A 27,986-nucleotide genomic window follows, 5' to 3' on the forward strand; every position below is an offset into this window, starting at 1 on the left:
CAATACCCAGCTGTACTAAGCACCACCTTGAAAACAACTCCGAGATTAAACAATGTTCAAGCGATATCCTATTTTCATATCAGACGTTTGGCTTCAGGGGTTGAGTTAAGGGCTCCACTGTGCATGCAGGTGATGAAGGAGACTGTGGAAAAAAACTAACAGACTCATCTGTCATCACAGTGTTTGCTTTTATGAGTTAAGTAGCCAATCTTATTAATGACTGTTAATCTTGTTCGTAAAGCATAGTTACATTTGTAGAATGTCAAATATATTATATGTGTAATAATACATTGTTGTTGTCATTGTTCTACTTATCAGACTGAAGACTGGTCTAATGGAGAGCCCTCCACTATAGTGTATCCTGTGCGAGACTTCTCATATTAAGATTACTACTGCAACCTACATTCATTTAAAATGCTTTGGGTGTTCAATCCTTGGTATGCATGTACAATTTTCATTCCTCACACTTCTCTCCATTACTAAATTAACTATTCATTGGTGCCTGAGGATGTGTCCTATCAGACTAACCCTTCCTTTAGTAGAGTTGTGCCATAAAGCTCTTAAATTCATACATCATCATTACTTACTTGATGGACCCACACCCTCAGCATACTGTTCTAATCTTCAGCATTCCTCTGTAGCACCAAACTTCTAAAGCTTTCATCTGTACATGTATATCTACATACATACTGCGCAAGCCACTGTATGGCATCTGGCAGAGGGTACCCTGTACCATTACTAGTAATGTCCTTTCCTGTTCCACTCACAAATAGAGCGAGGGAAAAATGACTGTCTCTAGTTGACTCTAATATTAACTGCTCATGTTTCACTCCATAAGGACTTCAACACTTAAATTTGTATTTCATGTTAACATATTTCAGAAAATATTGTCCTGTTGTCAGTCTGCTAATAATATCCTCTTTACTTTTGCCATCATGAATTATTTTGCTGCTCAAATAGCAAAACTTGTCTATTAATTTTGGTGTCCCATTGCCTAATCTAATTTTCTCATCAATGACTGGCTTAATTTGACACATTCTATACTCCTTGTTCATTTGGTTTTGTTTATCCAAGTCCTTTCCCTTCTAGGGCAAAATTATAATGTTGTTAATTTATTTTCCCTAACTTTAAATTATATTAAAATTTTGTTGTTGGTTTATTTTACTGCATCATTTATGTAGCATTGAGTAATGTGGGGAATAGGTTACAACTGTGTAGTATTGAATAATTTTGGGAATAAGTTACAACCCTGTCTCATGCCCCTTTTTTAATTACTGTTTACCTCACATGTCATTCAGCTCTTAGTACTGCAGTCATTGTATTCTGTATACTACATGTCCATCTAAATCTACACCTGTACTCAGCAAACCATTGTCAAGTACATGGTAGAGGGTACGTCCCATTGTATCAGTTATTATGGTTTATTCCTGTTCCATTTATGTGTGGAGCACAGAAAGAAGAATTGTTTCAATGCCTCTGTGCGTGCTGCAGCTATTCCAATCTTCCAGTCGGAGGCGACTTCAACCTACCTAGTATAGACTGGGATGTCTATGGATTCATTTCAGGTGGTACAGACAAGCCGTCGTGTAAATTACTTTTGAAAACATTATCCGAAAACTGTCTTGAGCAGCTAAATCGACAGCCAACGCGTAATGGAAATATTTTAGATCTGGTAGCCATGAACAGACCAGACCTCATCGACGGTGTGTGTTGAGACAGGGATTAGTGATCATGATGATGTCATTACAACTATGGTTACGAAAGTTAAAAAGTCGGTCAAGAAGGCTAGGTGAGTATTCTTTCTAGAAAGAGCAGATAAGCAGTTGTTAGCATCCCACTTAGTAAATGAATCGACTTCATTTACTTCCGGTACGATGGATGTGGAAGAATTATGGGCAAATTTTAAACACATTGTACATCACGCATTGGAGAAGTATGTGCCAAAAAAGTGGGTTACGGACGGAACGGACGGAAAAGACCCACTGTGGTTTAACAGCGCAATTCGGAGAATGCTCAGGAAGCAAAGACAGTTACACTCGCGGTACAAGAAAGATTGGGGGAATGAGGTCAGGCAAAAGTTAGTAGAGATTCATGCTGCTGTAAAAAGAGTGATGTGCGAAGCATACAACCACTACCTCTGTCATACCTTAGCAAAAGATTTTGCTGAAAACCCAAGGAAATTCTGGTCTTATGTGAAATCGGTAAGCGGGTCGAAGGCTTCCATGCAGTCACTCACTGGTCAGTCTGGCCTGGCAACGGAAGACAGCAAAACGAAAGCTGAAATTTTAAATTTAGCATTTGAGAAATCTTTCACACAGGAGGATCATACGAACATACCACCGTTTGAGTCTCGTACAGATTCCCGTATGGAGGACATAGTGATAGACATCCCTGGGGTTGTGAAGCAGCTGAATGGGTTGAAAATAAATAAATCGACAGGTCCTGATCGGATTCCAATTCGGTTTGACAGAGAGTACTCTACTGCATTGGATCCTTACTTAGCTTTCATTTATTGCGAATCTCTTGCTCAACGTAAAGTCCCAAGCGTCTGGAAAAAAGCGCAGGTGATGCCTGTATATAAGAAGGGGAGAAGGACGGATCCTCAAAATTACAGATCAATATCCTTAACATCGGTTTGTTGCAGGATTCTCGAACATATTCTCAGTTCGAATATAATGAATTTACTTGATACAGAGAAGTTGCTGTCCATGCATCAGCACGGCTTTAGAAAGCATCACTCCTGCAAAACGCAACTCTCCCTTTTTTCACGTGATATCTTGCGAACCATGGATGGAGGGTATCAGACGGATGCCATATTCCTTGACTTCCGGAAAGTGTTTGACTCGGTGCCCCACTGCAGACTCCTAACTAAGGTACGAGCATATGGGATTGGTTCCCAAATATGTGAGTGGCTCGAAGACCTCTTAAGTAATAGAACCCAGTACGTTGTCCTTGATGGTGAGTGTTCATCGGAGGTGAGGGTATCATCTGGAGTGCTCCAGGGAAGTATGGTAGGTCCGCTGTTGTTTTCTATCTACATAAATGATCTTTTGGATAGGGTGGATAGCAATGTGCAGCTGTTTGCTGATGATGCTGTGGTGTACGGGAAGGTGTCGTTGAGTGACTCTAGGAGGATACAAGATGACTTGGACAGGATTTGTGATTGGTGTAAAGAATGGCAGCTAACTCTAAATATAGATAAATGTAAATTAATGCAGATGAATAGGAAAAAGAATCCTGTAATGTTTGAATATTCCATTAGTAGTGTAGCGCTTGACACAGTCACGTCGATTAAACATTTGGGCGTAACATTGCAGAGCGATATGAAGTGGGACAAGCATGTAATGGCAATTGTGGGGAAGGCGGATAGTTGTCTTCGGTTCATTGGTAGAATTTTGGGAAGATGTGGTTCATCTGTAAAGGGGACCGCTTATAAAACACTAATACGACATATTCTTGAGTACTGCTTGAGCGTTTGGGATCCCTACCAGGTCAGATTGAGGTAGGACATGGAAGCAATTCAGAGGCGGGCTGCTAGATTTGTTACTGGTAGGTTTGATGATCACGCGAGTGTTACGGAAATGCTTCAGGGACTCGGGTGGGAGTCTCTGGAGGAAAGGAGGTGTTCTTTTGCGTGAATCGCTACTGAGGAAATTTAGAGAACCAGCATTTGAGGCTGACTGCAGTTCAATTTTCCGGTCCCCAACTTATATTTCGCGGAAAGACCACAAAGATAAGATAAGAGAGATTAGGGCTCGTACAGAGGCATATAGGCAGTCACTTTTCCCTCGTTCTGTCAGGGAGTGGAACAGGGAGAGGAGACGGCAGTTGTGGTACGAGGTACCCTCTGCCACGCACTGTATGGTGGATTGCAGCGTATGTATGTAGATGTAGACAATCCCTATGCAAGCAATACATAGGGGATTGTATTATATTCCTAGAGTCATCATTTAAAGGTGGTATTTGAAACTTTGTTAACAGAGTTTATTGGGATAGTTTACATCTATCTTCAAGAGCCTGCCAGTTCAGTTCCCTCAGTATCTCTGTCACTCTCTGCCTGTATCAAACAAACCTGTGACCATTTGTGCTGCCTTTCTCAGTATTTGTTCAATATCTCCTGTTTGTCCTATTTGGTAAGGGTCCTGCACACTTGAGAAGCATTCTAGAACTGGTCACACAAGTTATTTTTACCCAGTCTCCTTTGTAGACTGTTTGCACTTCCAGTGTATTCTACCAATAAACAGAAGTCTACCACATGCTTTACTCATGAGCCCATGTGACCATTCCATTTCGTATCCTTACAAAGTGTTACACCCAGGTATTTGTATGAGGTGGCTGATTCTAACAGAGACTCATTGACATTATAATCATAGGATACTATGTTTTTTTCATTTTTTGGAGTGCACAGTTTTATATTTTTGAGCATTTAAAGGAAGCTGCCATTCTCTGCACCACTTTGAAATCTTATCAAGATCTGACTGAATATTTATGCAGTTACTTTCAGATGATAGTTCACCATAGATAACTGCATCATCTGCAAAAAGTCTGAGGTTGCTATTAATATTGTGTGCAAAGTCATTAATATACAACATCAACAGCAAGCATCCCACTACACTTCCTCGGAGGACATCTGAAGTTACTTGTAAGTCTGACAATGACTCTCCATCCAAGATAACATGCTGGCTCCCTACCAAAAAATCCTCAATCCATTCACAAATTTCACTTGACGCCTCATATGTTTATACTTTTTACAATAAGTGTAGGTGTGGCACTGAGCCAAAAGCTTTTTGGAAACTAAGAAATTCAGCATCTACCTGCTTGCCCTGATCCAAAGCTATCAGTAGGTCATGAGAAAAGTGCGAGTTGGGTTTCACATGATCAGTGTTTTTAGAATCCATGCTGGTTGGAATGGAGGAAGTCATTCTTTTCAAGATACCTCATTATGTTAGAATTCAGAATATTTATAAGATTCTTCAACAAATTGATGTCAAGGATATTAGATGGTTGTTTTGTTGATCACTTCAATTACTGTTCTTGTAGAACTGGACATGGGTTTTTGTTTGGAGGACCTACGATATAGTCAGAAGAGTGGCTAACTCAGCCACAAATCTAATAAAGAATCTGATAAGGATTCCATCGGGCCCTGGAGATTTGTTCGATTTTTATGATTTCAGTTGTTTCTCAACATCACTGACGCTAATATTTTTTCATTCATCTTATCAGTGGTACAAAGATCAAATTGGGGCTATCTCGTTTGTAAAGGAAGTGAAAATGGAGTTAAGCATTTCAGCTTTTGCTTTTCGACCCTCAAGTTCAGTTCCTGTCTCATTCATTAGGGACTGGACCCTAAATAACTTTGTTGTCACTAACAGCCTTTAAACATGACCAGAATTTGATGAAAGGTCATTTGACAATATTCTGCTACGTTAGTCATTGAAGGCATCACTTATTGCACTCTTGACAGTGAAGCGTGTTTCATTTGAAATCTCTCTCTCTCTCTCTCTCTCTATTTTATTTATTTATTTTATTTTATTTAATTTAATTTTATTATTTTTTTTTGCAATACCGAAGTTGGCTTTTTAATAAAAAGTTTTTTTCAGAAAAATAACCATTTTGAATGATAACAGAGGCTTGATTGTAAGGAATACTGTTCACTTCTTTTGCCTTTCTTGCTTTATGATGAATATTTTGTGCAGGGAGCTTTCATAGAAAATCTGTTTCTGTCAGAGCAACCTTGCATTACAAATTAAGCATTCTAGTCAGTCTCTTCAATGTATTTGCTCACACTTTTGTGTCACTTAACGCAACACATGACATAAGTGAAATAGTAGCTGAGCCCTTGGCCGTATCCAAAGAATAGAAGTTTTTACGAGTAACATCATTTCTCTGTTGTAGTGTGAACCTGAGTTTGGCAATATTATTCCCAGCTGTAACATGTGGTAAAAATCTGATATCACATTTTGTTGGTGCGAGGAAACTTCTCCATTTTCAACGACAGCAGTTATGTCATTACTCATGCTGAATGAGTTGTGGTGCTATGAAGTACAGCAAAAACAAAATTAAATTGAAATGCTTGTTTTTACCTCTTAAACTCATTTCCAGGAACAACTCTTCTTGTTAAATATAAATGATCTTTCATCATGTATGCAAGAAGCAGAAATGCTTTGCTGAAAATGCAAGTATTATGATGAAACCCAATAGAGTATCTTCATCAATACTGCCCAAGGCCTCACCATATATTAGAAATTATACATCAGGGTGAATCAGTAAATGGAACAAAATATTCTAAATTCTTAAGTGTTTATATTATAATGGACATGAACTGGAAATCATAAATGTCTAAGCCCTAAAAATTTTGAATTATGGAAAATATAAGATTTTGGAGATGAAAATGTAAAAAGTGATTTAACTTTCCCTCTTTCCATTCCCTAACATCTTATGGCACCAAATTCTGGAGCAACTGCTCTGCATAACTACTATGAGCTACATCCGTGTGAAAGTTCATACCATATTCATGCTTTGTTTGTGTCATACAATTCTTATACCACCCCCACTTCCCCATTACCAAATATTTGATCCCTTGACACCCCAGGATGTGTTCTGTTAACTGATAGTTCAGTTATATTAATGGCTTTCACATCTGTGTTCTTTGGAATAGGAATTAGTACATTTTTAAGACACATAGGAATTAAAGAGATTAGCTGCCATTGGGAATTGATTTATATCAGTGGTGTAAGGTGAAAGTTTGTGAGAAACTGGGATTTAGACCTGAGTCTCCTGCTTTCTAGGCAGATGTCCGAAAGGGCAAACACCACATTTGTGTATAGGACATTATTCATGAAATCTGAGGGTATTTTGCCTCTCCATATATTGTGCATACAAAGTGGAATAGTTTAGTGATGGTAAATCTCCAAAGGATCTCAGGTATTCTGAATGAATGTTGTTTTGACTTAGGTCTTTTCAAGCTCTCAGATTCTTCTTCCAGTACCTCCCATCTTATCTTCAACTTCATTTCCCTTGTATTCACATGTTAACAAAATTTATGCTTACTAAATAGTTTATGAGTTTGTAATAATGGTGCTGGGTAGCAAATAAGCATTTTAAGTAGTTGTGATCCTATATGATTAGAGGTATTATTCACATGCTCTGTTCTACAGTTCCCTTTTTGAAAATCTTAAAAGTACCAAACATTACGCAACACTTATCTCCATCCTCCCAGCTTTTGCTGAATGCCAGCCACGGTGGCTGAGCGGTTCTAGGCGCTTCAGTCCGGGACCACGCGACTGCTACGGTCGCAGGTTCGAATCCTGCCTCGGGCATGGATGTGTGTGATGTCCTTAGGTTAGTTAGGTTTAAGTAGCTCTAAGTTCTAGGGGACTGATGACCTCAGATGTTAAGTCCCCTAGTGCTCAGAGCCATTTGAATTTTATTTTTTGCTGAATAATCTTAGAATCACAGGTTATTGTATCACAGAACATTGTTGCATGAATTGGAAATTCTTGTTGTGCTAGTTAAGGACAGTGGTTTCAGCAATAAATAGAAGACATTAACTAAACAAACACTGTTTTTTTGCCTTGTTTCACAAATTTTGTTATTGTGACTGCACAACCTAGGTTTCAGGTTATAAGCCCATTTTCAAGTACATTACTGATTCCCAAAGGTGATAATGCACAGATAAACATGATGATAAGACAAAGATAGACATCTCAACTTCTTAATTTATCGATCCATGGCTTAATGTAAAATTACTTCAGTGACCATTCTTTTAACATATTACATATGGAATAACACAATTCAGCAATCACTCTAACCTGACTAAACTTACCTGGGAATAAAGTTATGCATCCACCAAGAACTGTTTATCTACTGATGGATTGAGGTCAAAGTTTTACTTTTGTTCTGAATTTGTGATACTGTCTAAAAGAGGTGAATAATTGGATTGGATTTGCTCTTTTAATAATAGGTGTGGGGATGTACACATTTGTTTTTTTATTTCTAAAATTTCTAGCTGGTTGAGTTTAGCCCTCTTTTGCTCTGTATGTAAGACTTGTACATCTATTATGTATTTGTGGGTATTGTTAAGGCAATGTTCTGGAAAGGCTGAATCAGACTTCTTCAATCTCCAGCTTCTATGGTGTTCTTGAAGTCTAGTGCAGATTGACCTCTCCATCTTACCAGTGTAGCAAGACTGACTCCTGCCACATGTGATTTTATAAACCCCACTTTATTTGATGACTCTGTTGTTTGTGTTTTGCATTGAACAAGCAACTACCTGTTGTCTGAGGGACATAGAAAAACAGAGAGAAACCCTTTACCCCCAAAACCTTATTTATCCTGTTTGATGTTTTCCCTGTAGAAGGTAATCTGCACCATTAACAATAACCACAAATATATAATAGATGTAAAAGTCTTACACATAGAGGGCCAGCCGGAGTGGCTGAGCGGTTCTAGGCGCTACAGTCTGGAACCGCACGACCGCTACAGTCGCAGGTTTGAATCCTGCCTCGGGCGTGGATGTGTGTGATGTCCTTAGGTTAGTTGGGTTTAAGTAGCTCTAAGTTCTAGGGGACTGATGACCTCAGAAGTTAAGTCCCATAGTGCTCAGAGCCATTTGAACCACTTTCTTACACACAGAGGAAAAGCAGGCTAAACTCAGCCAGAAATATAAAAAATTTTAGAAATATAAAAAAAAAAAAAATATGTGTTCATCCCCACACCTATTATTAAATGAGCAAAAACCCAATTCAATTATTCACCTCCTTTAGACAATATCACAACTCCAGGACAGAAGTAAAACTTTGATCTCAGTCCATCACTAGATAAAAAGTTCTTGGCGGATGCATAACTTTATTCCCAGGTATGTTTAGCCAGGTTAGTGTAATTGCTCAGTTGTGTTATTCCATATGTAATTTCTTAAAAAATGGTCATTGAAGTAATTTTACATTATGCCAAGTATCGATAAATTAAGAAGTTGAGATGACTATATTTGCCTTATCATCATGTTTATCTGTGCATTATCACCTTTGGGAATCAGTAATGTACTTGAAAACGGGCTTATAACCTGAAACCTAGGTTATGCAGTAACAATAATAAAATTTGTGAAACAAGGCAAAAAACAGTGTTTGTTTAGATAATTTGCAATATTTCACCAAGAACCCACATTCATTCAATGAAAATAGAAGGCCTCACTGAAAATAAGTTTCCCTTGTGAAGTAAGTAGGAAGAATTTTTGTGTAAGAAATAGACTGCAATTCAAACGTAAAGAAACTTCCTTCTGCTGTTCCCCTATAAGTACATAAGCTAGATAAGCAAGCTCAGATGTCTGAGGTAGACCAAAGCATACTGCTGCCAATGGCACTGTCCCAGTAAATCATTGTGGTGGTCAAACAACTTTTGGGTTGTCATAAGCTTTGCTTTGTACTTCACAGTGAGTTTCTTGTTCATAACACTCACACTGTTGATTGCGGAAAAGATAATAGTACTGATTCATTTCATTCTTCAAAACAGTGAGTGGTAAATGTGATGAGGAAGAATGGTAAATCTGATGAGGAGGAGGAACTTTGGGATGTTTATGGCACATCCCACAGTGAAAGTGCAACTTGGTTGCCCATTTTTGTTGCAGCAGAGAAGTGTATATGATATTTGAAGGTCATCTCCCTTCCTGGGAAACTTCGGGAAAGTACAGTATCTAAGCAGTGGCTATTAACTGCCATGAATTTTGTTCATAATCTTTAAGATTAAGACTTCTACCACTATCATCCAAAAACATCTGTCGTGACAAGTGAAAAATTGTGCCCAAGTGAAGTTTAAACCTCAACACCATGCTTACTGCAAGCAATTTCCTAAACTAATTACTGCTCAAGACTCAGCAATTTTACCATCTTATTAATTCCAAACACTGCAACCAAAGATTCTCTAATGGGGCATATGGGAATAACACCACTGGTATGCTTGAAAAGTTGCTCAACATCAAGTGAAGATAATGCATTTTCATTGGTTAATTATAAAGTTTGTTACAGGCTCTCTCTCACAACTGCTAAAAGCAATGATGCTGTGCACTTCCTCTGTAGAGCCACAAATTGTTTGACAACAAATTGTTGACATGAAGAATTGTGATTAGCAAATTTAATTTATTTTAAGGAGGCAATGAAATGATTTGGCGCAATAGCTATATGTTGCAGAATCAAAATTATAGAATGCAGGAAAGTACCCAATTTATGCAATACAGCGTATGCCACTGCAGTCTGGCTTTGTGTTCTGCCCTGACAACAAAGTGTGTAATGTATAAATTGGGTACTTTCCTGCATTCTTTCATTTTGATGCAGTTTATGTATGACTTTGATCTGGATACAAATGATCATATTTGGACACGTGATCTGCAATTAACCCTCGAGTGGGTGCGCCATTCTTCATAACATGAGTGTGCGTGCTGTCTTTATATTACCAACATATATTAGCAGAATGACAGTTTAATCTTAGTTTAACTAAACAGCAATAAAATAAACTTACATAATATGAGCCAAAGCACTGTTTAATTAAACAATAATGAAATGGACCTTCATCATATCACTATGTTGCCACAGACAGTGTTATCCCACAGTAATGGACCACTTGAAGCGTTAAAAAGCGCAGTTGCATCAGATCCCAGACAGCCTCTTGTTTGATTTCTAATTATCTTGTAGACAACTGCCTCGTTCTGGGATTGTGCTGCTAGCGCATACTCTGGATCACTTTCTTGCATTGATCACAACTTTTTTTCCTCCCCTAGTTCTCTGTTTTATATTACTGCTGCTCACTTGGGTGCATGACAATACCATTTATCACTGTGTTAGCTAAAGAATAATGACCGAATAGGTATGGGCTCACAATTGTGAAACAACAGTGGAACGGTGCAGAACATTTTTATTTGTAGTTGATGCACATTATATCTAGGCACATCCACTGGAGGGTAATGATGTTCTTTATGCCTGCATATTGTCTGTTGTTTGCCAAAACTGGCAGTTTGAATAAAGTGACTTGCAACTGTTGTACCAAATCATTATTTTTCAAAAATGTGATGTATTGTTTAGGTGAGTTCTGATTGCATTCAGTCACTAGAAAATGAAAAAGATATGTGTGAGAATCCTGTTTATACTACTCCTTTGATTGTAGTATTACAGTATAGTGAACCTGTGTAATTAAATTGATTTACCTTGGTGATATGATGCTAGTGTCCACAGGAACCCATTTACATTCTATTTTTGTTACAACTGGCTGTATCACTTTACACTCAGGCTCTTCTTTGCGAAGGTCATCTTTTGTCAGTCCCTTTTGTTTCCATATGATGTTGCCAGCTGTTGGTTCAGTTCAAAGAAAATAATTTAGTGTAAGAACAAAATTCATAGCTCCCAGAGAATTACACACAAAAATTGTCTAATGATCAAGTATGTTGATTGTCATTATGCAACTTCCACATTTTTAAAATTATACAGGGTGTCCCACATAAAACTAGTACACCTCATACCCAAGATTCAAGTAACAACGAACTAAGTAAAAAAAAGATAATAGTAACATTAAAGGAACATGTATTACCTGTTTGTAAGAGATGCTAGAAGTGGTAGAAAAGGGCATCCAGGTGTCGCTGACTTCATGTGATGACTGTACAAGCAACATGCTGTAATTCTGCACACATGGTGGAGATAATTTCTCTAGTAATGTTCCATTTAAGGTTGTCTGTTGTGCTTATTTCTGTGCCTCATAAATAAAAATCACATGATATTAAGTCCGGAGACCCTGGGGGCCAGACACCCTTCTGACAAGTCTGTCTTCAGGGAACACATTGGTGATGTGGCGCATGCTTACCTTTCCATAGAAAGAGTCAAAGATCTCTAGATATCTGGCACTGTTTTAGCTGTAATTGGAAAAAAACGGGGCCAATAATGCACATGCCGGACAATGCACACCAAACCCCTATCTTTTCTGAGTGGTAAGGTTCTTTGTGCAAAATGTGTGGGTTGTTCTGCAACCAGTATCTGCAGTTCATGGGGTTTACATAACCTGACAAATGAAACCAGGCCTCATCTGACGTGAAGTAGAGCAAGGGATCCAAGTGACCGTTACCGGTTGATGTCAACAGCCAGTTACAGTAATGAACTCTCTCTCTCTATTTTTTTCCCCTGATCCTCAAATTTCAACTCTTGCACCTCATTCAGATGATATGCTTTTAATTTCGTATGTACAAGAGAGATCAGCCTGTTGTGAGGACTTCTCGTAATGTTCATGTGAATTCTGCCTGTAGTTTCAAGGGTCTTCACTGTTGGTAGCCTATTCCTGTGCACATTCTGAACGGTTCCAACAGCCCCCCATTTCTTGTACAGATCTTGCATGTTGTTGGGTGTGTGGAGTTTCCTACAGGGATACATTGCTTGAAACATTTCTTTACATTCCTTGATGGATCCTGTCTTTATGTAACACTCCACATTATCAATTCACTGTTCTAATGCAAACTACACCATTTCTGTAACAACTTTACAAAATGAGCTTTCGACAACAACTGACGCATGAACACACAGCTGCACTCAACTTTCTGATAAAATGCAATGTAACCAACTTGTGAGACTTTGTTTCCACTTCACAAGCAGCTCTACTAGATATGATTATCTGGTACATGAGGTGTACCAGTTTAATGTGCAAGCCTTTGTACTAAACATATAGCTGATTTGGGGGTAGTTACTAATTGCTCATAATAACCTTGGTAGCTATTTTTAATAGCGACATTGAAGATGACTACAGGGGATTATAAGACACTTTCCTCTAATACACAGGTGTTGGCGTGTCAGACAACTAGAATTGGTTTTGAACAATCACTGACTGCTATTTGTTGCTTTGCAGTGAGATGTGTGTTATTCAAATGTGATGTGTCAGAAGCATTTCAGGTTTCTCCATTTGCCTTATGATATCTCCCTAGTATTTATCTTTCTGCAGGAAGGAGTCCATTCATAGCAGAAATTTTCTTCTAAATTTGTGATGTGCCCCCTGTACAAAAATGATCTGGGACAGAAAAACTACACATAGAGTACACGTACATGGTAGTTGAAAAGTTCTCAAAATTGGATAAAAATAAAATAATCATTTTTCTTATTTTACATCAAAGTGTCTGCCTTAATAATAGGTTTCTTCTCCAAGGAAGCACAAGAGGTGGCAAACACGGAGTGTCACAAGAAAGGCCCATGTTAATGTCATGGTGTGCCTGATGTATGTGTTGCCCTATGAGCCTGTTGTCTGTGAGAACCTCAAATTGCTTGTTGCTGAACTGCCCCTTCCCTTTCACCTCGTAGGACATTTTAATGCACACAGTGTACTGTGAGGACCCAACATCTCTTGCCTCAAGTGTTCAGAAATTGAGGTTCTCGTACAAACTGAAAATATTGTACTGATGAATATGGGTCACTTTAGTCGTCTTGTCACTGCTACAAGTTCATCTATAGCCAATGACCTCTCCTCCTGCTCACCTGCCCTTGCAGGCACTGTGCAGTAGGAGGTGGACTATGACCTTCATGTAAGTGACAATTCCCGTCAACTGGATCCATCTGTCAAGTGGAGCAGTTGACAAAGGGAGGCTGGTGTGATGGCTGGTCTGAAAGGCTAACAGGATGCTTCACAGCCAGTTAACTATTTTCGAACAATGGATCATATTACTCTTGTGGTTCACTGAGCCACTGACACATTCATCCCCAAATCATCAGGAACGCGTAGGAGGCGTACTGTCCCTTGGAGGAATGATGAATTTCGTTCTGCAATCAGGGAGAGGAAATTAGCTGTATGAAGGTTCATTCTGTGTCCTGTGGATGAGAATCTTGTCACCATATGGGTCAGGGAGGCAAAGATGGGGAGACTAGTCAGTAAGAAGATGTCATGGCAAGAGTTCTTGAACTCCACAAGTAGATCCACATCTGCAAGTAAAGTATGGGAAACCATTAAGAGGTTTTCCTGATGGCACTCATGACTGCCGAAAGCAGATGTACAAAAGCAGGGATACCTCCTAACAACACTGAGAGACACTGGCTGGACAATGGTTGAAATTTATAAGAACATTATGGCCAATAATAGCCAGGAACCAACATCCATCAATATCAGATGACACACGGAGGTTCTTGGGATTTCTGTGTCACCAACTTGGAGGAATAAAACTAGCCTTTCTCTCTCTGGGAATTGTATTCTACATTATCAGTAGCTTGTGATACTGTGCACACTCACAGCCAGGTAACATACAGAATGTTTAAGCGGTTAACCAGCATTCAAAGGAGGTCCTCCTTCAGATTTGTAATAACATTTGACAGACAGGAATGTTTCCTATTTTGTGTAAAGAAGCTACTTAATGTCAATTTTAAAACCAGGGGAGGATCATGCTAAACACAGTAGTTACAGCATGATGAGGCAACAAAAGTCATGGGATAGCAGTATGCACATTGCTGTCTTTTGTAGTCAGGTGATTCATGTCAAAAGGTTTCCAATATGATTACTGCTGTGCAACAGGAATTAAGTCTTTGAACGGGGAATGGTAGTCAGAGCTAGACGCACGGAACATTCTATTTCGGGAATTATTAGGGAGTTCAATATTCTGAGATACACAGTGGCAAGAGTGTGCCGAGAATACCAAATTTCAGACAGTACCTCTCAACACGGATTATGCATTAGCTGATGACCTTCAATTTAACAACCAGGAGCAGTGGTATTTGCGTAGAGTTGTCAGTGCTGACAAACAAGCAACACTGCATGAAATAACTGCAGAAATCAATGTGGGACTCACTACAAACATACCCGTTAGGACAGTGTGGCGAAATCTGGCGTTAACGGGCTATGAAGCAGACGACTGAAGCATGTGCCTTTGCTAACAGCACATCATCTGCAGTGGCCCTCCTGGGTTTGTGACCATGTCGGTTGGATCTTGGATGACTGGAAAACCATGGCCGGATCAGATGAGTCCCAATATCATTTGGTGAGATCTGATAATGGTACGGTTCGAGTATGGTGCAGACCCCACAAAGCCAGTGGAGACACTGCGCTGTGCAAGCTGGTGATGGCTCCATAAATGGTGTGGGCTGTATTTACAAGGAACGGACTGGATCCTCTGGTCCAAGTGAACTGATCATTGACTGGAGATGATTATGTTCGTTTACTAGGAGACCATTTTCAGTCATTCATGGACTTAATATTCCCAAAGATTAATGGAATTTTTATGGATGACAATGCGCCATGTTGGTGGGCCACAATTTTTCACGATTGGTTTGAAGAACATTTTGTATAATTTGAGGAAATGATTTAGCCATCCAGATCACCCTACATAATCCCATCGAACATTTATGCTAGATAATCGAGAGGTCAGTTCGTGCACAAAATTCTGCACTGGAAACAATTCACAATTATGGATGGGTATAAAGGCAATATGGTTCAATATTTCTGCAGGGGGCTTCCAATGACTTGTTGAGTCCATGCCATATAGACTTACCACACTACGTTGGGTAAAATGAAGTCTGAGATGATATTAGGAGCAATCCCATGACTTTTGTCACCTCAGCTTATTATTAGTCTCACTATCTGCACAGGAAAGATGCTGGAGCGTGTGGTCAACTGGCAACTAGGGGATTCTCGAAACCAGGTCACACAAAGTGACCTCAGTGGGAGTTTCAGAATGTATCACATAGTACACAATAACCTGAGCTGCTAGGAACAGAATTTAACAAGCTTTCTTCAATAAGAAAGACCTTGTCAGTGCATTCTTTGATTTGGCAAATACAGTACTGCCTGGAAACATATTATTTTGTTCTGACCCTGTGAGTTTCTGTGGACATCACCCCACTTTCGTACAGTCATTGCTATCAAACAGGTGTTTCATGTCGGGAACCTACTGTTTGAAGATTTTAAGCAGGAGAATGGCATCCATGAAGGGTGTGTTTTAAGTGTCATGATAAGCTGTATTACAGTCATCGTAAGCAGACCTCTGCAGTACTCCTTACTCGTGGGTGATGTCTCCATCATGTGTGTGTCCTCCAACATTGTAACAGCTGCTCAGCAATGACAGTTGACGATCAGCCGGTTGGAGGAATGGGTGAACACTACAAGTTTCAGGTTTTCTTTGGAGAAAATATTTGTGTTGGTTTTAACCACTCCCACTCTCTTTTTAATTAACCTCTTTTAAAACCTTGGGATACCATTCTCACTTCCAGGGAGAAAATGAAATATCTGGGCCTTACTTTTGATGAAAAACTGACGTGCCTGCCACATGGATTTAATAAGCATGCCAGATTTATGGATCAATACAGCCTTCATATCTTAAAATGCTGGAAGTGGCTCATCATCAGAATATTAGGCTCTCAACAAGACCAGTGTCTAGCTTGTTTGCTGAGGCTGATCAGCCTGCACTGTCCAACATCATCTCCTCATGGTATGCCTCACATACAGGGCTCTGTCTGTTCCAAAATTGCCAGCATCCATCCCTGTTGCCCAGCAGCTGCTGGATTAATTTTTGAACTGAGTGGTTACAGAGTGATTACATTTTTAAAACTAAATTTTATAAGATTTCAAATTGTCATTTGGATTTTATTAGTATTTATGCCAATGGGTCTAGGCAGGAGTGCTCTGTTGTGTTCCTCATATGTGTCCTTAGGATGGGGCTCATGGAGCAGTTTTCAGTTTGTGGAATTTTTTGCTGTCCTGAGGCCACCTGATGCCAGATGAGATGACATAATCGCAAGTAATTCCCCATCTTCCCAAAATATCCTTGCTATTGGTGAGATGTACCCACTAAATAGGGTGATGTGAGATGTCGAAGATACTCTCCTTTTCTTGGAAAGGCAGTAAAAGAAAATAATTTTCTGCTGGGTACCAGAGGATGCGGTATCTGGGGAAATGAACTTGCAGCTGCTGAGGAAGCTTGCTCCCTTCAGCTTCCTGCTCACTGTCCAGCCCCCTTGCAGGCAATCCATACATACCTAACCTAGAAGACCATGTGTTGATGAGAGGCTCAGTAGCTGGATGTAAGAAACAATGAGCTGTATTCGATGAAACCTTCAGTACAACCACAGCTTATGTCCTTCCTATCACTGTGAGCTGAGGAAGCTGCCCTTCCAAGGCTCAGAGAGGGACACCACCAATTGACAAACGGCTCTCTCTTACATATTAAGGACCAGTCAATATGTCAGAGATGTCGAACACAGATGTCCACACAGTGTACTTTAATGGGACATGTTTTATATGATGACCTCATGGCAGATCTATTTCTCCCAAAGGATCAGCCCTATATTTTAAGTGACAATGAGGTGACTTTTGTATTTTAAGGTTTTCTGTGTCAGGGCTCCTTCCTGAAATATTGTGTGTAAGATTTTAGTGTGTCGCAGAGTAGCTTGGTCACCCATTATTCCCAAGTAGTCACTCAGCTACAATAATCTGGACTGTTTTAAATGTACTTATACTGATATTTTGTGTAAGGGGCATTCAAAAAGAAACGAGCCAGAGGCATAATTACAGAAACCAGTACCTGTATGTTGGAAGTATTGACCTTGGCTATTGAGACACTTGTCCCTCTGTGACACAAGATGGTGAATGGCTGTCTCATAAAATTTCCGGCACTGTAATATGAACTAGTTCCGCATGTACAGCTGGATGTTGTCATCCGAGGTGAATCGTTTGCCCCTCAGAGCCTTTTTAAGGGGACCAAAAATGGCATAATCGCAGGGGGAGAGATCCGGACTGTATGGAGGGTGGCCGAGAAACTCCCATTTGAACTTCTGCAGGAGTGCCACGACTGTGCTGGCCATATGAGGCTTTGCAGTGTTGTGGAGCAGAATGACCCCATGGATGAGATTTCCTAGTCATATTGATTTGAACGCTTGGCGAAGGGTGGTCAAGGTTTGTGAGTAACACTGGGCATTTACTGTTGTCTCGTGATGCAGGAAGTGAATCAGAAGGGGCCCATCTTGGTCAAAAGAGAATGTCAGCATAACCTTTCTTGCACTGGTGTGGACGACGACGTCCAGCTGTATGTGCAGAACTGGTTCACATTGCAGCCCCGGGAATTTTATGAGACAGCCATTCACCGCCTTGTGCTACAGTGGGACAAGTGTCTCAACAAGCAGGGTCAGTACTTCTAACATACAGGTACTGGTTTCTGTAATTATGCCTTCGGCTCATTTCTTCTTGAACACACCTTGTTCTTGGTTTTATCTAGGTATTCTGCTGTGTTTCATGTGCATTTAATGGGTGGTCATTTATGAAACTCCTAGTGTCACTCATGTTCTAAATTCTTGTTTGTTGATACAGCTTAGTTTTAAAATGTAGTTTTTTTTTTTTTTTTTTTTTTTTTTTTTTTTCATGCTAAGGCACTGATAGTCTCCCCATTTAGCACCCTAAAACACTAAACACTAACTTAAACAATATTATGGAAAGGTAGATTGCTACTCACTATACAGATGACATGCTGAGTTGTAGACAGGCCCAACAAAAAGACTGTTGCAAATAAGCTTTTGCCCAAAGCCTTTTTCAAAAAAGAAAAATGTGCACACATTCACATAAGCAGGCACACCACACACACGTGACCACCATCTCCAGCGACTCAGGCTAAAAAACTGTCTGGCTGGAACAGCCAGACATACATAGCGGTTATGTGTGAGGCGTGCTTGCTTTTTTCACTCATGTTTACCTCTTATTCTGTTCTCAGATCCTGGTATGTTTATTTCTTGGTTCAAATAAACAGTGTTCTATTTAAGGGTGTTTTCTTTTTTTAACTTTGAGCACAACCCCCAATTATGTTCCTATATATTTTCAGGTTTTATAAGTTATTCATGAAATTGACGAAAGCTTGTTTAGGGACTAAGCACAATATGACAACAGCACAGTGTCTCTTTTGCAGACTATTATTTACATCCAGATTGATTAGCATTCTGATTTTGTTTCAGCCTTACAATTTATTGAATTTGACAATGTTATAGTTATTTTGTCTTGTTTCTTATAACTTTATATACATACCTTTGTATTGCCTGTTTTCTGCAACAATAGCAGAAAGTATCTTTTGAGCCTAACCTGACCTATGTCATTAATTTACTAAGAAGCTTGTTCCAGCATGGAGGGACACGGAATTTTTCTGTTGTATCCCATCCACAGCACAGTTCTCTGTCTACAAAAAAACCCTGCAGTCTCTGTACATAGAACTTTATCAAAAAATTTTGTTATATAAATGATGTGTGCACAAAACATACATTTGGCATGCCAAGAAGTCTGATACTGTGTGTCCCCAATGGTTAAGTGTGTGAATAAAATTTAGCCACTTATGACTATTCCATTTCATTGAGTCTTTACCTTTAATGAATACTGTTCCAAGTAAAATTCTGTTATATTCCATGATGACTTATTCACTTACATATTTTTTTCTTGTCATAGTATGGACTGCTGGTCCCAATTGTATAAAATATTGTGTTGTTCAGTGCATTCTGATATTCTTCACAGCTGAAAGGTTTTCCAGATTCTGCATTTTTTGGAAAGTAGAGAGGATAACGAGGTCCTGAAAAATATTTTTTATTATTAAATTTATTTGGAATAGTAGATTTTCATATCATATTTTGCAGCCAGTAGATACCCATCTCACCTACTATATCAATAATATTTTGTTGTATGAGAATGCTGGTTGGTTACTTTCAAATGCTAATAGAGTTTGTAACAACTTGATCCCCCTTTCAGCTATTGGTGGTAATGGCCCGTAAATGTCATTTGGTTACTAACATAATGTACATTACACGTATATCAATTTAATAATGAAGATTATGAAAATTATTTAAATTTAAAATTCTAATTATTTGTACTTACTCATTCTTTTATTGCTTTGGGTAAAATTAACAATTTGTGTGTATTACAGTTGCTATGTCAACAAGTGACTTCTGATAGGCAGTTGTTCTGCTGCAGCAGTCTTATGTTGACTTTGTCAGTTCATAGATGTTGATAATAAAGTAATATATGCCTTATGTAAAGGCCAATTGATAAAAAAAGTACCTTTTTGATTGTTCACTGTCCAAAAAAAAAAAAAAAAAAAAAAAAAAGACATATTTCCCCCTTGAATTGAGTTACTGTAAATTCAGTTAGATAGTAAGCATTATTTTTTTCAGGTAAACTGGATGTCAGAGATGCAACACATATAAGAATTCTCCAGACCGTGTATTACAGATTTACTGGTGCAAATTTGGGCTGCCCATGCTATGGGGTGCACTGGGAGCATATAGGTTTTCAGGTAAGATACAGGAATCTCTCAGTGACTTACTTATTTAGTCCACGAATAACTATATAATCTTAAAAAAACGCCTTTTGATTAGCCGTAAGTGATCATAAAGTAGTTTTCAACCGATTGTCAGTGTCTTCTACCAGTAATTTTATTTACCAGTAATTTATTTACCAGTAATTTTATTTAGCTCTGTAATGCCGCAACTAATGTGGAAGTGTAATTGGTTCCTATAATTGTAAAGCATGGTAGAAAGAAAAGTGCAGAACAAATCTGGAATAAACAATTGTTGCTTTGGAAGAAATAGAGGTACCACAGACTTTTCAGTGTAACCAGAATCAGTCCTCCTAACACAAGTGAAGAACAGATGATCACAGCCGTTTGGGAAATGTAACTTCCCACCTCTTGTCTACTATGTAAAATTAATGCAGTGTGACTCAGTATTACAAGTCACCATAGTGCATCATTTTGCATGTTGTGCAGTTCATTGTGCTGTCTCAAAAAAGTGAGAACTGCAATAATAATGAGTATGAATTTCGTATGTCTTCATTTCTTTCAGCTTGGGTATTGAGTTCAGCAAATACTAATAATGTAACTAGGTCTTTCTTTCCAAAATAAACCAGTAATTCTCTTGTCACATACTCTTTTTTTTTAGATTACATATTTGCATCCATACAGAACTGAAGGCTCTGTCCCGACTGCCTTACGAGTAACTTCTGACCAACTGAAGGTGAACAGTGTTTCAGTGTAGCCTGTGCCTAAATTGCTTACATTGCTGACTGAAACATATACATTCTACTGAAATTATTTTCTAATATTTATGTGCATATAACATAATTTCTACAAGGTAACAAGTGGTTTTATATATGAACAATAATTAAGAAATAATGAAAAGTAAATGTTTTCAGTCATATTTTGACAAATTTACATTGTTAACGGACCCTTCTGCTTGACAACTTCATAAAATATTAATCAAATGTGAAAAATCACAGTTTGAAGTCAATAATAGTAAGAACATTTTACAGTTCATAAATGTTTGAACATACAGTCTTACATAGTTTCATAAAAGTACAATTTCAAAACAGAGCTATCTGTTCCTTAAGAATGTGTAATTTTAATGGTGCAAATAATTTGATAACACTCTTGTCGTCCACAAAATCTTTTAGTAAATTAATGTTCTTTTAACATCTAATTTTACAACACTTATTAGCAACGGTTATTGGAAATTCATACATGAAATGTTTAATTATTGTGTCCTTTGGAAGTTATTTATATGATTATAACACATATCCTGAAATTAAGTTAATCAGAACCATGAATTGACAAACAAAAATCTTGCCTATTACAATTTTAATTGTTGCATGTAATTTCATACTTAATGTCTGGTGTAAGAACTATATGCCATAAGGGTTGTTATAAGGCAATACAGCAATGCTCCATTTGGTTATGTTTGTAAAATTGACTGGTTAATTATGACAATTAAACAATAGAAACCCCAAGTTGGAATATCAACAATATAAGGAACTTACCGTAAAGATTACATGGTGAGTTTACAGACAGGTACACTTAGCACATTCATTAACACAAGCAAGCACACATCATGCATACGTGACCACAATCTCCAGCAGCTCAGACTGGAATGCATTCTGGTTCAAACTGCTAGAGATGGCAGATGCTTGCTTGTTACACGTGAAGTATATTTACACGTGAAGTTCTGTACGACCAAATTGAGGTGCAAATCTCCAAGGTCATGGAATGTGTCAGTATGTGAAATTACAATGTAAAAGTGATAACAGATAAAAATAAAATGTTTATGAACCTGAAAAAGTAAAGCCATAAGTTTAAGTAAATGCAGTCAACAATACAACAAGAATCAGCTTAATTTTTCAAGGAACTCCTCGACAGAATAGAAGGAGTGACCCATGAGGAAACTCGTCAGTTTCAATTTGAAGGCGCATGGATTACTGCTAAGATTTTTGAATTCTTGTGGTAACTTATTGAATATAGATGCAGCAGTATACTGCACACCTTTTTGCACAAGAATTAAGGAAGTCTGATCCAAATGCAGGTTTGATTTCTGCCAAGTATAAACTGAGTGAAAGCTGTTTATTCTTGGGAATAAGCTAATATTGGTAACAAGAAATGACAGTAAGGAATACATATATTGAGAGGCAAATGCCAAAATACCCAGACTTGTGAACAAGGGTCGACAAGAGGTTTGTGAACTAACACCACTTATTGCCCAAACCACCCACTTCTGAGCCAAAAATATCCTTTTAGAATGGGAAGAGTTATCCCAAAATATAATACCATATGACATGAGCAAATGAAAATAAGCAAAGTAGACTAATTTTCGTGTTGAACGATCACTTAGTTCAGATACCGTTTGAATAGTAAAAATGGCAGCATTAAGTCTTTGAACAAGATCCTGAACATGGTCTTTCCACGACAGTGTAGTATCTATCTGAACACCTAGAAATTTGAACTGTCCAGTTTCACTGTTCGTATGCCCATTCTGTGAAATTAAAATGTCACGTTTTGTTGAGTTGTGTGTTAGAAGCTGTAAAAACTGAGTTTTACTGTGATTTAGTGTTAGTTTATTTTATACAAGCCATGTACTTAGATCTTGAATTGCACTATTTGAAACTGAGCCAATGTTGCAACCAACATCCTTTACTACCAAGCTAGTGTCATCAGCAAACAGAAATATTTTAGAGCTTCCTGTAATACTAGAGGGCATATCATTTATATAAATAAGGAACAGGAGTAGCCCTAACACTGATCCCTGGAGCACCCCCTCCCCCCTCCCTGCCCTCTGTCCCCCCCCCCCCCCCCACTTGACTGTACCCCACTCAGACCCCACATCACAGCCAGTCTCAACACTGTGAATAATGACTTTTAGCTGTCTGTTGCTACAGCAAGAGGTGAACCAGTTGTGATCACCCCGTATTCCGCAATGGTCCAACTTCTGGAGCAATATTTTGTGATGAACACGATCAAACACCTTAGTTAACTCAAAAAATATGCCTGATGTTCGAAAACTTTTGTTCAACCCATCCAGTACATCACAGAGAAAAGAGAATATAACATTTTCAGTTGTTAAATGACTTCTAAAGCCGAACTGTACATTGTTAGCAAATTGTGTGATATATACTCCTGGAAATTGAAATAAGAACACCGTGAATTCATTGTCCCAGGAAGGGGAAACTTTATTGACACATTCCTGGGGTCAGATACATCACAAGATCACACTGACAGAACCACAGGCACATAGACACAGGCAACAGAGCATGCACAATGTCGGCACTAGTACAGTGTATATCCACCTTTCGCAGCAATGCAGGCTGCTATTCTCCCATGGAGACGATCGTAGAGATGCTGGATGTAGTCCTGTGGAACGGCTTGCCATGCCATTTCCACCTGGCGCCTCAGTTGGACCAGCGTTCGTGCTGGACGTGCAGACCGCGTGAGACGACGCTTCATCCAGTCCCAAACATGCTCAATGGGGGACAGATCCGGAGATCTTGCTGGCCAGGGTAGTTGACTTACACCTTCTAGAGTACATTGGGTGGCACGGGATACATGCGGACGTGCATTGTCCTGTTGGAACAGCAAGTTCCCTTGCCGGTCTAGGAATGGTAGAACGATGGATTCGATGACGGTTTGTATGTACCGTGCACTATTCAGTGTCCCCTCGACGATCACCAGTGGTGTACGGCCAGTGTAGGAGATCGCTCCCCACACCATGATGCCGGGTGTTGGCCCTGTGTGCCTCGGTCGTATGCAGTCCTGATTGTGGCGCTCACCTGCACGGCGCCAAACACGCATACGACCATCATTGGCACCAAGGCAGAAGCGACTCTCATCGCTGAAGACGACACGTCTCCATTTGTCCCTCCATTCACGCCTGTCGCGACACCACTGGAGGCGGGCTGCACGATGTTGGGGCGTGAGCGGAAGATGGCCTAACGGTGTGCGGGACCGTAGCCCAGCTTCATGGAGACGGTTGCGAATGGTCCTCGCCGATACCCCAGGAGCAACAGTGTCCCTAATTTGCTGGGAAGTGGCGGTGCGGTCCCCTACGGCACTGCGTAGGATCCTACGGTCTTGGCGTGCATCCGTGCGTCGCTGCGGTCCGGTCCCAGGTCGACGGGCACGTGCACCTTCCGCTGACCACTGGCGACAACATCGATGTACTGTGGAGACCTCACGCCCCACGTGTTGAGCAATTCGGCAGTACGTCCACCCGGCCTCCCGCATGCCCACTATACGCCCTCGCTCAAAGTCCGTCAACTGCACATACGGTTCACGTCCACGCTGTCGCGGCATGCTACCAGTGTTAAAGACTGCGATGGAGCTCCGTATGCCACGGCAAACTGGCTGACACTGACGGCAGCGGTGCACAAATGCTGCGCAGCTAGCGCCATTCGACGGCCAACACCGCGGTTCCTGGTGTGTCCGCTGTGCCGTGCGTGTGATCATTGCTTGTACAGCCCTCTCGCAGTGTCCGGAGCAAGTATGGTGGGTCTGACACACCGGTGTCAATGTGTTCTTTTTTCCATTTCCAGGAGTGTAAAATGATCAATTATCTTTACATACACAGCCATTTCAATAACTTCAGCAAACACTGATGGCATAGAAATACGTCTAAAATTGTCTGCATTATCCTGTTCTCCCTTTTTATAAAGTGGCTTTACTACTGAGTACTTTAATCATTCAGGAAACTGACCATTCCTAAAGGAAAAATTACAAATATGGCTAAATACGGGGCTAACGTTTGCAGAATAGTACTTTATTATTCTGCTAGGCACTCCATTATATCCATGAGAGTCCTTAGTCTTAAGTGATTTAATTATTGACTCTTATCTCCCCCTTGCCTGTATCACAGAGGAGTATTTCAGACATCAATCTCAGAAAGGCATTTGCCAAGAGAGTTAAATGATTCCATGTAGAAACTAGATTTGTATTTAATTCACCAGCAATGCTCAGAAAGTGATTGTTAAACTGTACATATATCTGACTTACCAGTAACAGAAATATTTTTACAACAAACTGACTTTATATTGTCAACCTTGTGCTGCTGACCAGACATTCCCTTCACAACTGACCATGTTGTTGTTGTGGTCTTAGTACAGAGACTGGTTTGATGCAGCTCTCCATGCTACTCAATCCTGTGCAAGCTTCTTCATCTCCCAGTACCTACTGCAACCTACATCCTTCTGAATCTGTTTAGTGTTTTCATCTCTTGGTCCCCTCTACGATTTTTACCCTCCACACTACCCTCCAATACTAAATTGGTGATCCCTTGATGCCTCAGAATATGCCCTACCAACCGATCTCTTCTTCTGGTCAAGTTGTGCCACAAATTTCGCTTCTCTCCAATTCTATTCAATACCTCCTCATTAGTGAAGTGATACAAATACTTTCAGAAACGACTTCCTGACATTTAAATCTATACTCGATGTTAACAAATTTCTCTTCTTCAGAAACGCTTTCCTTGCCATTGTCAGTCTACATTTTATATCCTCTCTACTTCGACCATCATCAGTTATTTTGCTCCCCAAAGAGCAAAACTCTTTTACTACTTTAAGTTGTCTCATTTCCTAATCTAATTCCCTCAGAATCACCCGATTTAATTTGACTACATTCCATTATCCTTGTTTTGCTTTTGTTGATATTCATCTTATACCCTCCTTTCAAGACACTGTCCATTCCATTCAACTGATCTTCCAAGTCCTTTGCTGTCTCTGACAGAATTAAAATGTCATTGGCGAACCTCAAAGTTTTTATTTCTTCTCCATGGATTTTAATACCTACTCCGAACTTTTCTTTTGTTTCCTTTACTGCTTGCTCGATATACAGATTGAATAACATTGGGGAGAGGCTACAACCCTGTCTCACTCCCTTCCCAATCACTGCTTCCCTTTCATGTCCCTCGACTCTTATGACTGCCATCTAGTTTCTGTACAAATTGTAAGTAGCCTTTTGCTTCCTGTATTTTACCCTTGCCACCTTTAGAATTTTTAAAGAGAATATTCCAGTCAACATTGTCAAAAGCTTTCTCTAAGTCTACAAATGCTAGAAATGTAGGTTTGCCTTTTCTTAATCTTTCTTCTAAGATAAGTTGTAGGGTTAGTATTGCTTCATGTGTTCCAGTATTTCTACAGAATCCAAACTGATCTTGCCCGAGGTCGGCTTTTACCAGTTTTTCCATTCATCTGTAAAGAATTCACGTTAGTATTTTGCAGCTGTGGCTTATTAAACTGATAGTTCGGTAATTTTCACATCTGTTAACACCTGCGTTCTTTGGGATTGGAATTATTATATTCTTATTGAAATCTGAGGGTATTTCGCCTGTCTCATACATGTTGCTCACTAGGTGGTAGAGTTTTGTTAAGCCTTGCTCTCCCAAGGCTGTCAGTAGTTCTAGTGGAATGTTGTCTACTCCTGGGGTCTTGTTTCGACTTAGGTCTTCCAGTGCTCTGTCAAACTCTTCCTGCAGTATCATGTCTCCTATTTCATCTTCAACTACATTCTCTTCCATTTCTATAATATTGTCCTAAAGAACATCGCCCTTGTATAGACCCTCTATATACTCCTTCCACCCTTCTGCTTTCCCTTCTTTGCTTCGTACTGGGTTTCCATGTGAGCTCTTGATATTCATGCAAGTGGTTCTCTTTTCTCCAAAGGTCTCTTTAATTTTTCTGTAGGCAGTATCTATCTTACTCCTAGTGTTATGCACTTCTACATCCTTAAATTTGTCCTCTAGCCATCACTGCTTAACCATTTTGCACTTCCTGTCGATCTCATTTTTGAGACATTTGTATTCCTTTTTGCCTGCTTCATTTACTGCATTTTTATATTTTCTCCTTTCATCAATTAAATTCAATATCTCTTTTGTTACCCAAGGATTTCTATTAGCCCTCGTCTTTTTACCTACTTGATCCTCTGCTGCCTTCACCACTTCATCCCTCAAAGCTACCCATTCTTCTTCTACTGTATTTCTTTCCCCCATTCCTGTCAATTGTTCCCTTATGCTCTCCATGAAACTCTGTACAACCTCTGGTTTAGTCAGTTTATCCAGGTCCCATCTCCTTAAATTGCCACCTTTTTGCAGTTTCTTTAGTTTTAATCTACAGTTCATAACCAATAGATTGTGGTCAGAGTCTACATCTGCCCCTGGAAATGTCTTACAATTTAAAATCTAGTTCCTGAATCTCTGTCTTACCATTATATAATCTATCTGAAACCTGTCAGTATCTCCAGGCGTCTTCCATGTATACAGCCTTCTTTTATGATTCTTGAGCCAAGTGTTAGCTATGATTGGGTTGTGCTCTGTGCAAAATTCTACCAGGCGGCTTCCTCTTTCGTTTCTTACCCCCAATCCATATTCATCAACTACGTTTCCTTCTCTCCCTTTTCCCACTGACGAATTCCAGTCACCCATGACTATTAAATTTTCGTCTCCCTTCACTATCTGAATAATTTTATTTATCTCATCATACATTTCATCAATCTCTTCATCTGCGGAGCTAGTTGGCTTATAAACTTGTACTACTGTGGTAGGCGTGGGCTTCGTATCTATCTTGGCCACAATAATGCGTTCACTATGCTGTTTGTAGTAGCTTACCTGCATTCCTCTTTTCCTATTCATGATTAAACCTACTCCTGCAGTACCCCTATTTGATTTTGTGTTTATAACCCTGTTTCACTTGACCAGAAGTCTTGTTCTTCCTGCCACCGA

General features: G+C 39.5%; 1 protein-coding gene across 3 annotated transcripts in view; it reads left to right on the forward strand.

Annotated features, from left to right (window-relative positions):
* LOC126175135 (ELMO domain-containing protein 3-like) overlaps positions 1 to 27,986 on the forward strand; it is a 102,707-nt gene that overhangs the window by 22,037 nt on the left and 52,684 nt on the right. For 2 of the 3 annotated variants that reach the window (XR_007535527.1, XM_049921690.1), the window contains exons 4-5: positions 20,133 to 20,254; positions 20,898 to 20,972. Coding sequence is in view for 2 of the 3 variants with exons in the window: in XM_049921690.1 (XP_049777647.1) it covers positions 20,133 to 20,254; positions 20,898 to 20,972 (197 nt within the window). In the remaining variant the exon portion in view is untranslated. The remainder of the gene's footprint in view (positions 1 to 20,132; positions 20,255 to 20,897; positions 20,973 to 27,986) is intronic. The other variant, XM_049921691.1, reaches the window with a different exon arrangement.

This window comes from Schistocerca cancellata, chromosome 3 (genome assembly GCF_023864275.1).
Source record: "Schistocerca cancellata isolate TAMUIC-IGC-003103 chromosome 3, iqSchCanc2.1, whole genome shotgun sequence".
Taxonomy (NCBI): Eukaryota; Metazoa; Arthropoda; class Insecta; order Orthoptera; family Acrididae; genus Schistocerca; species Schistocerca cancellata.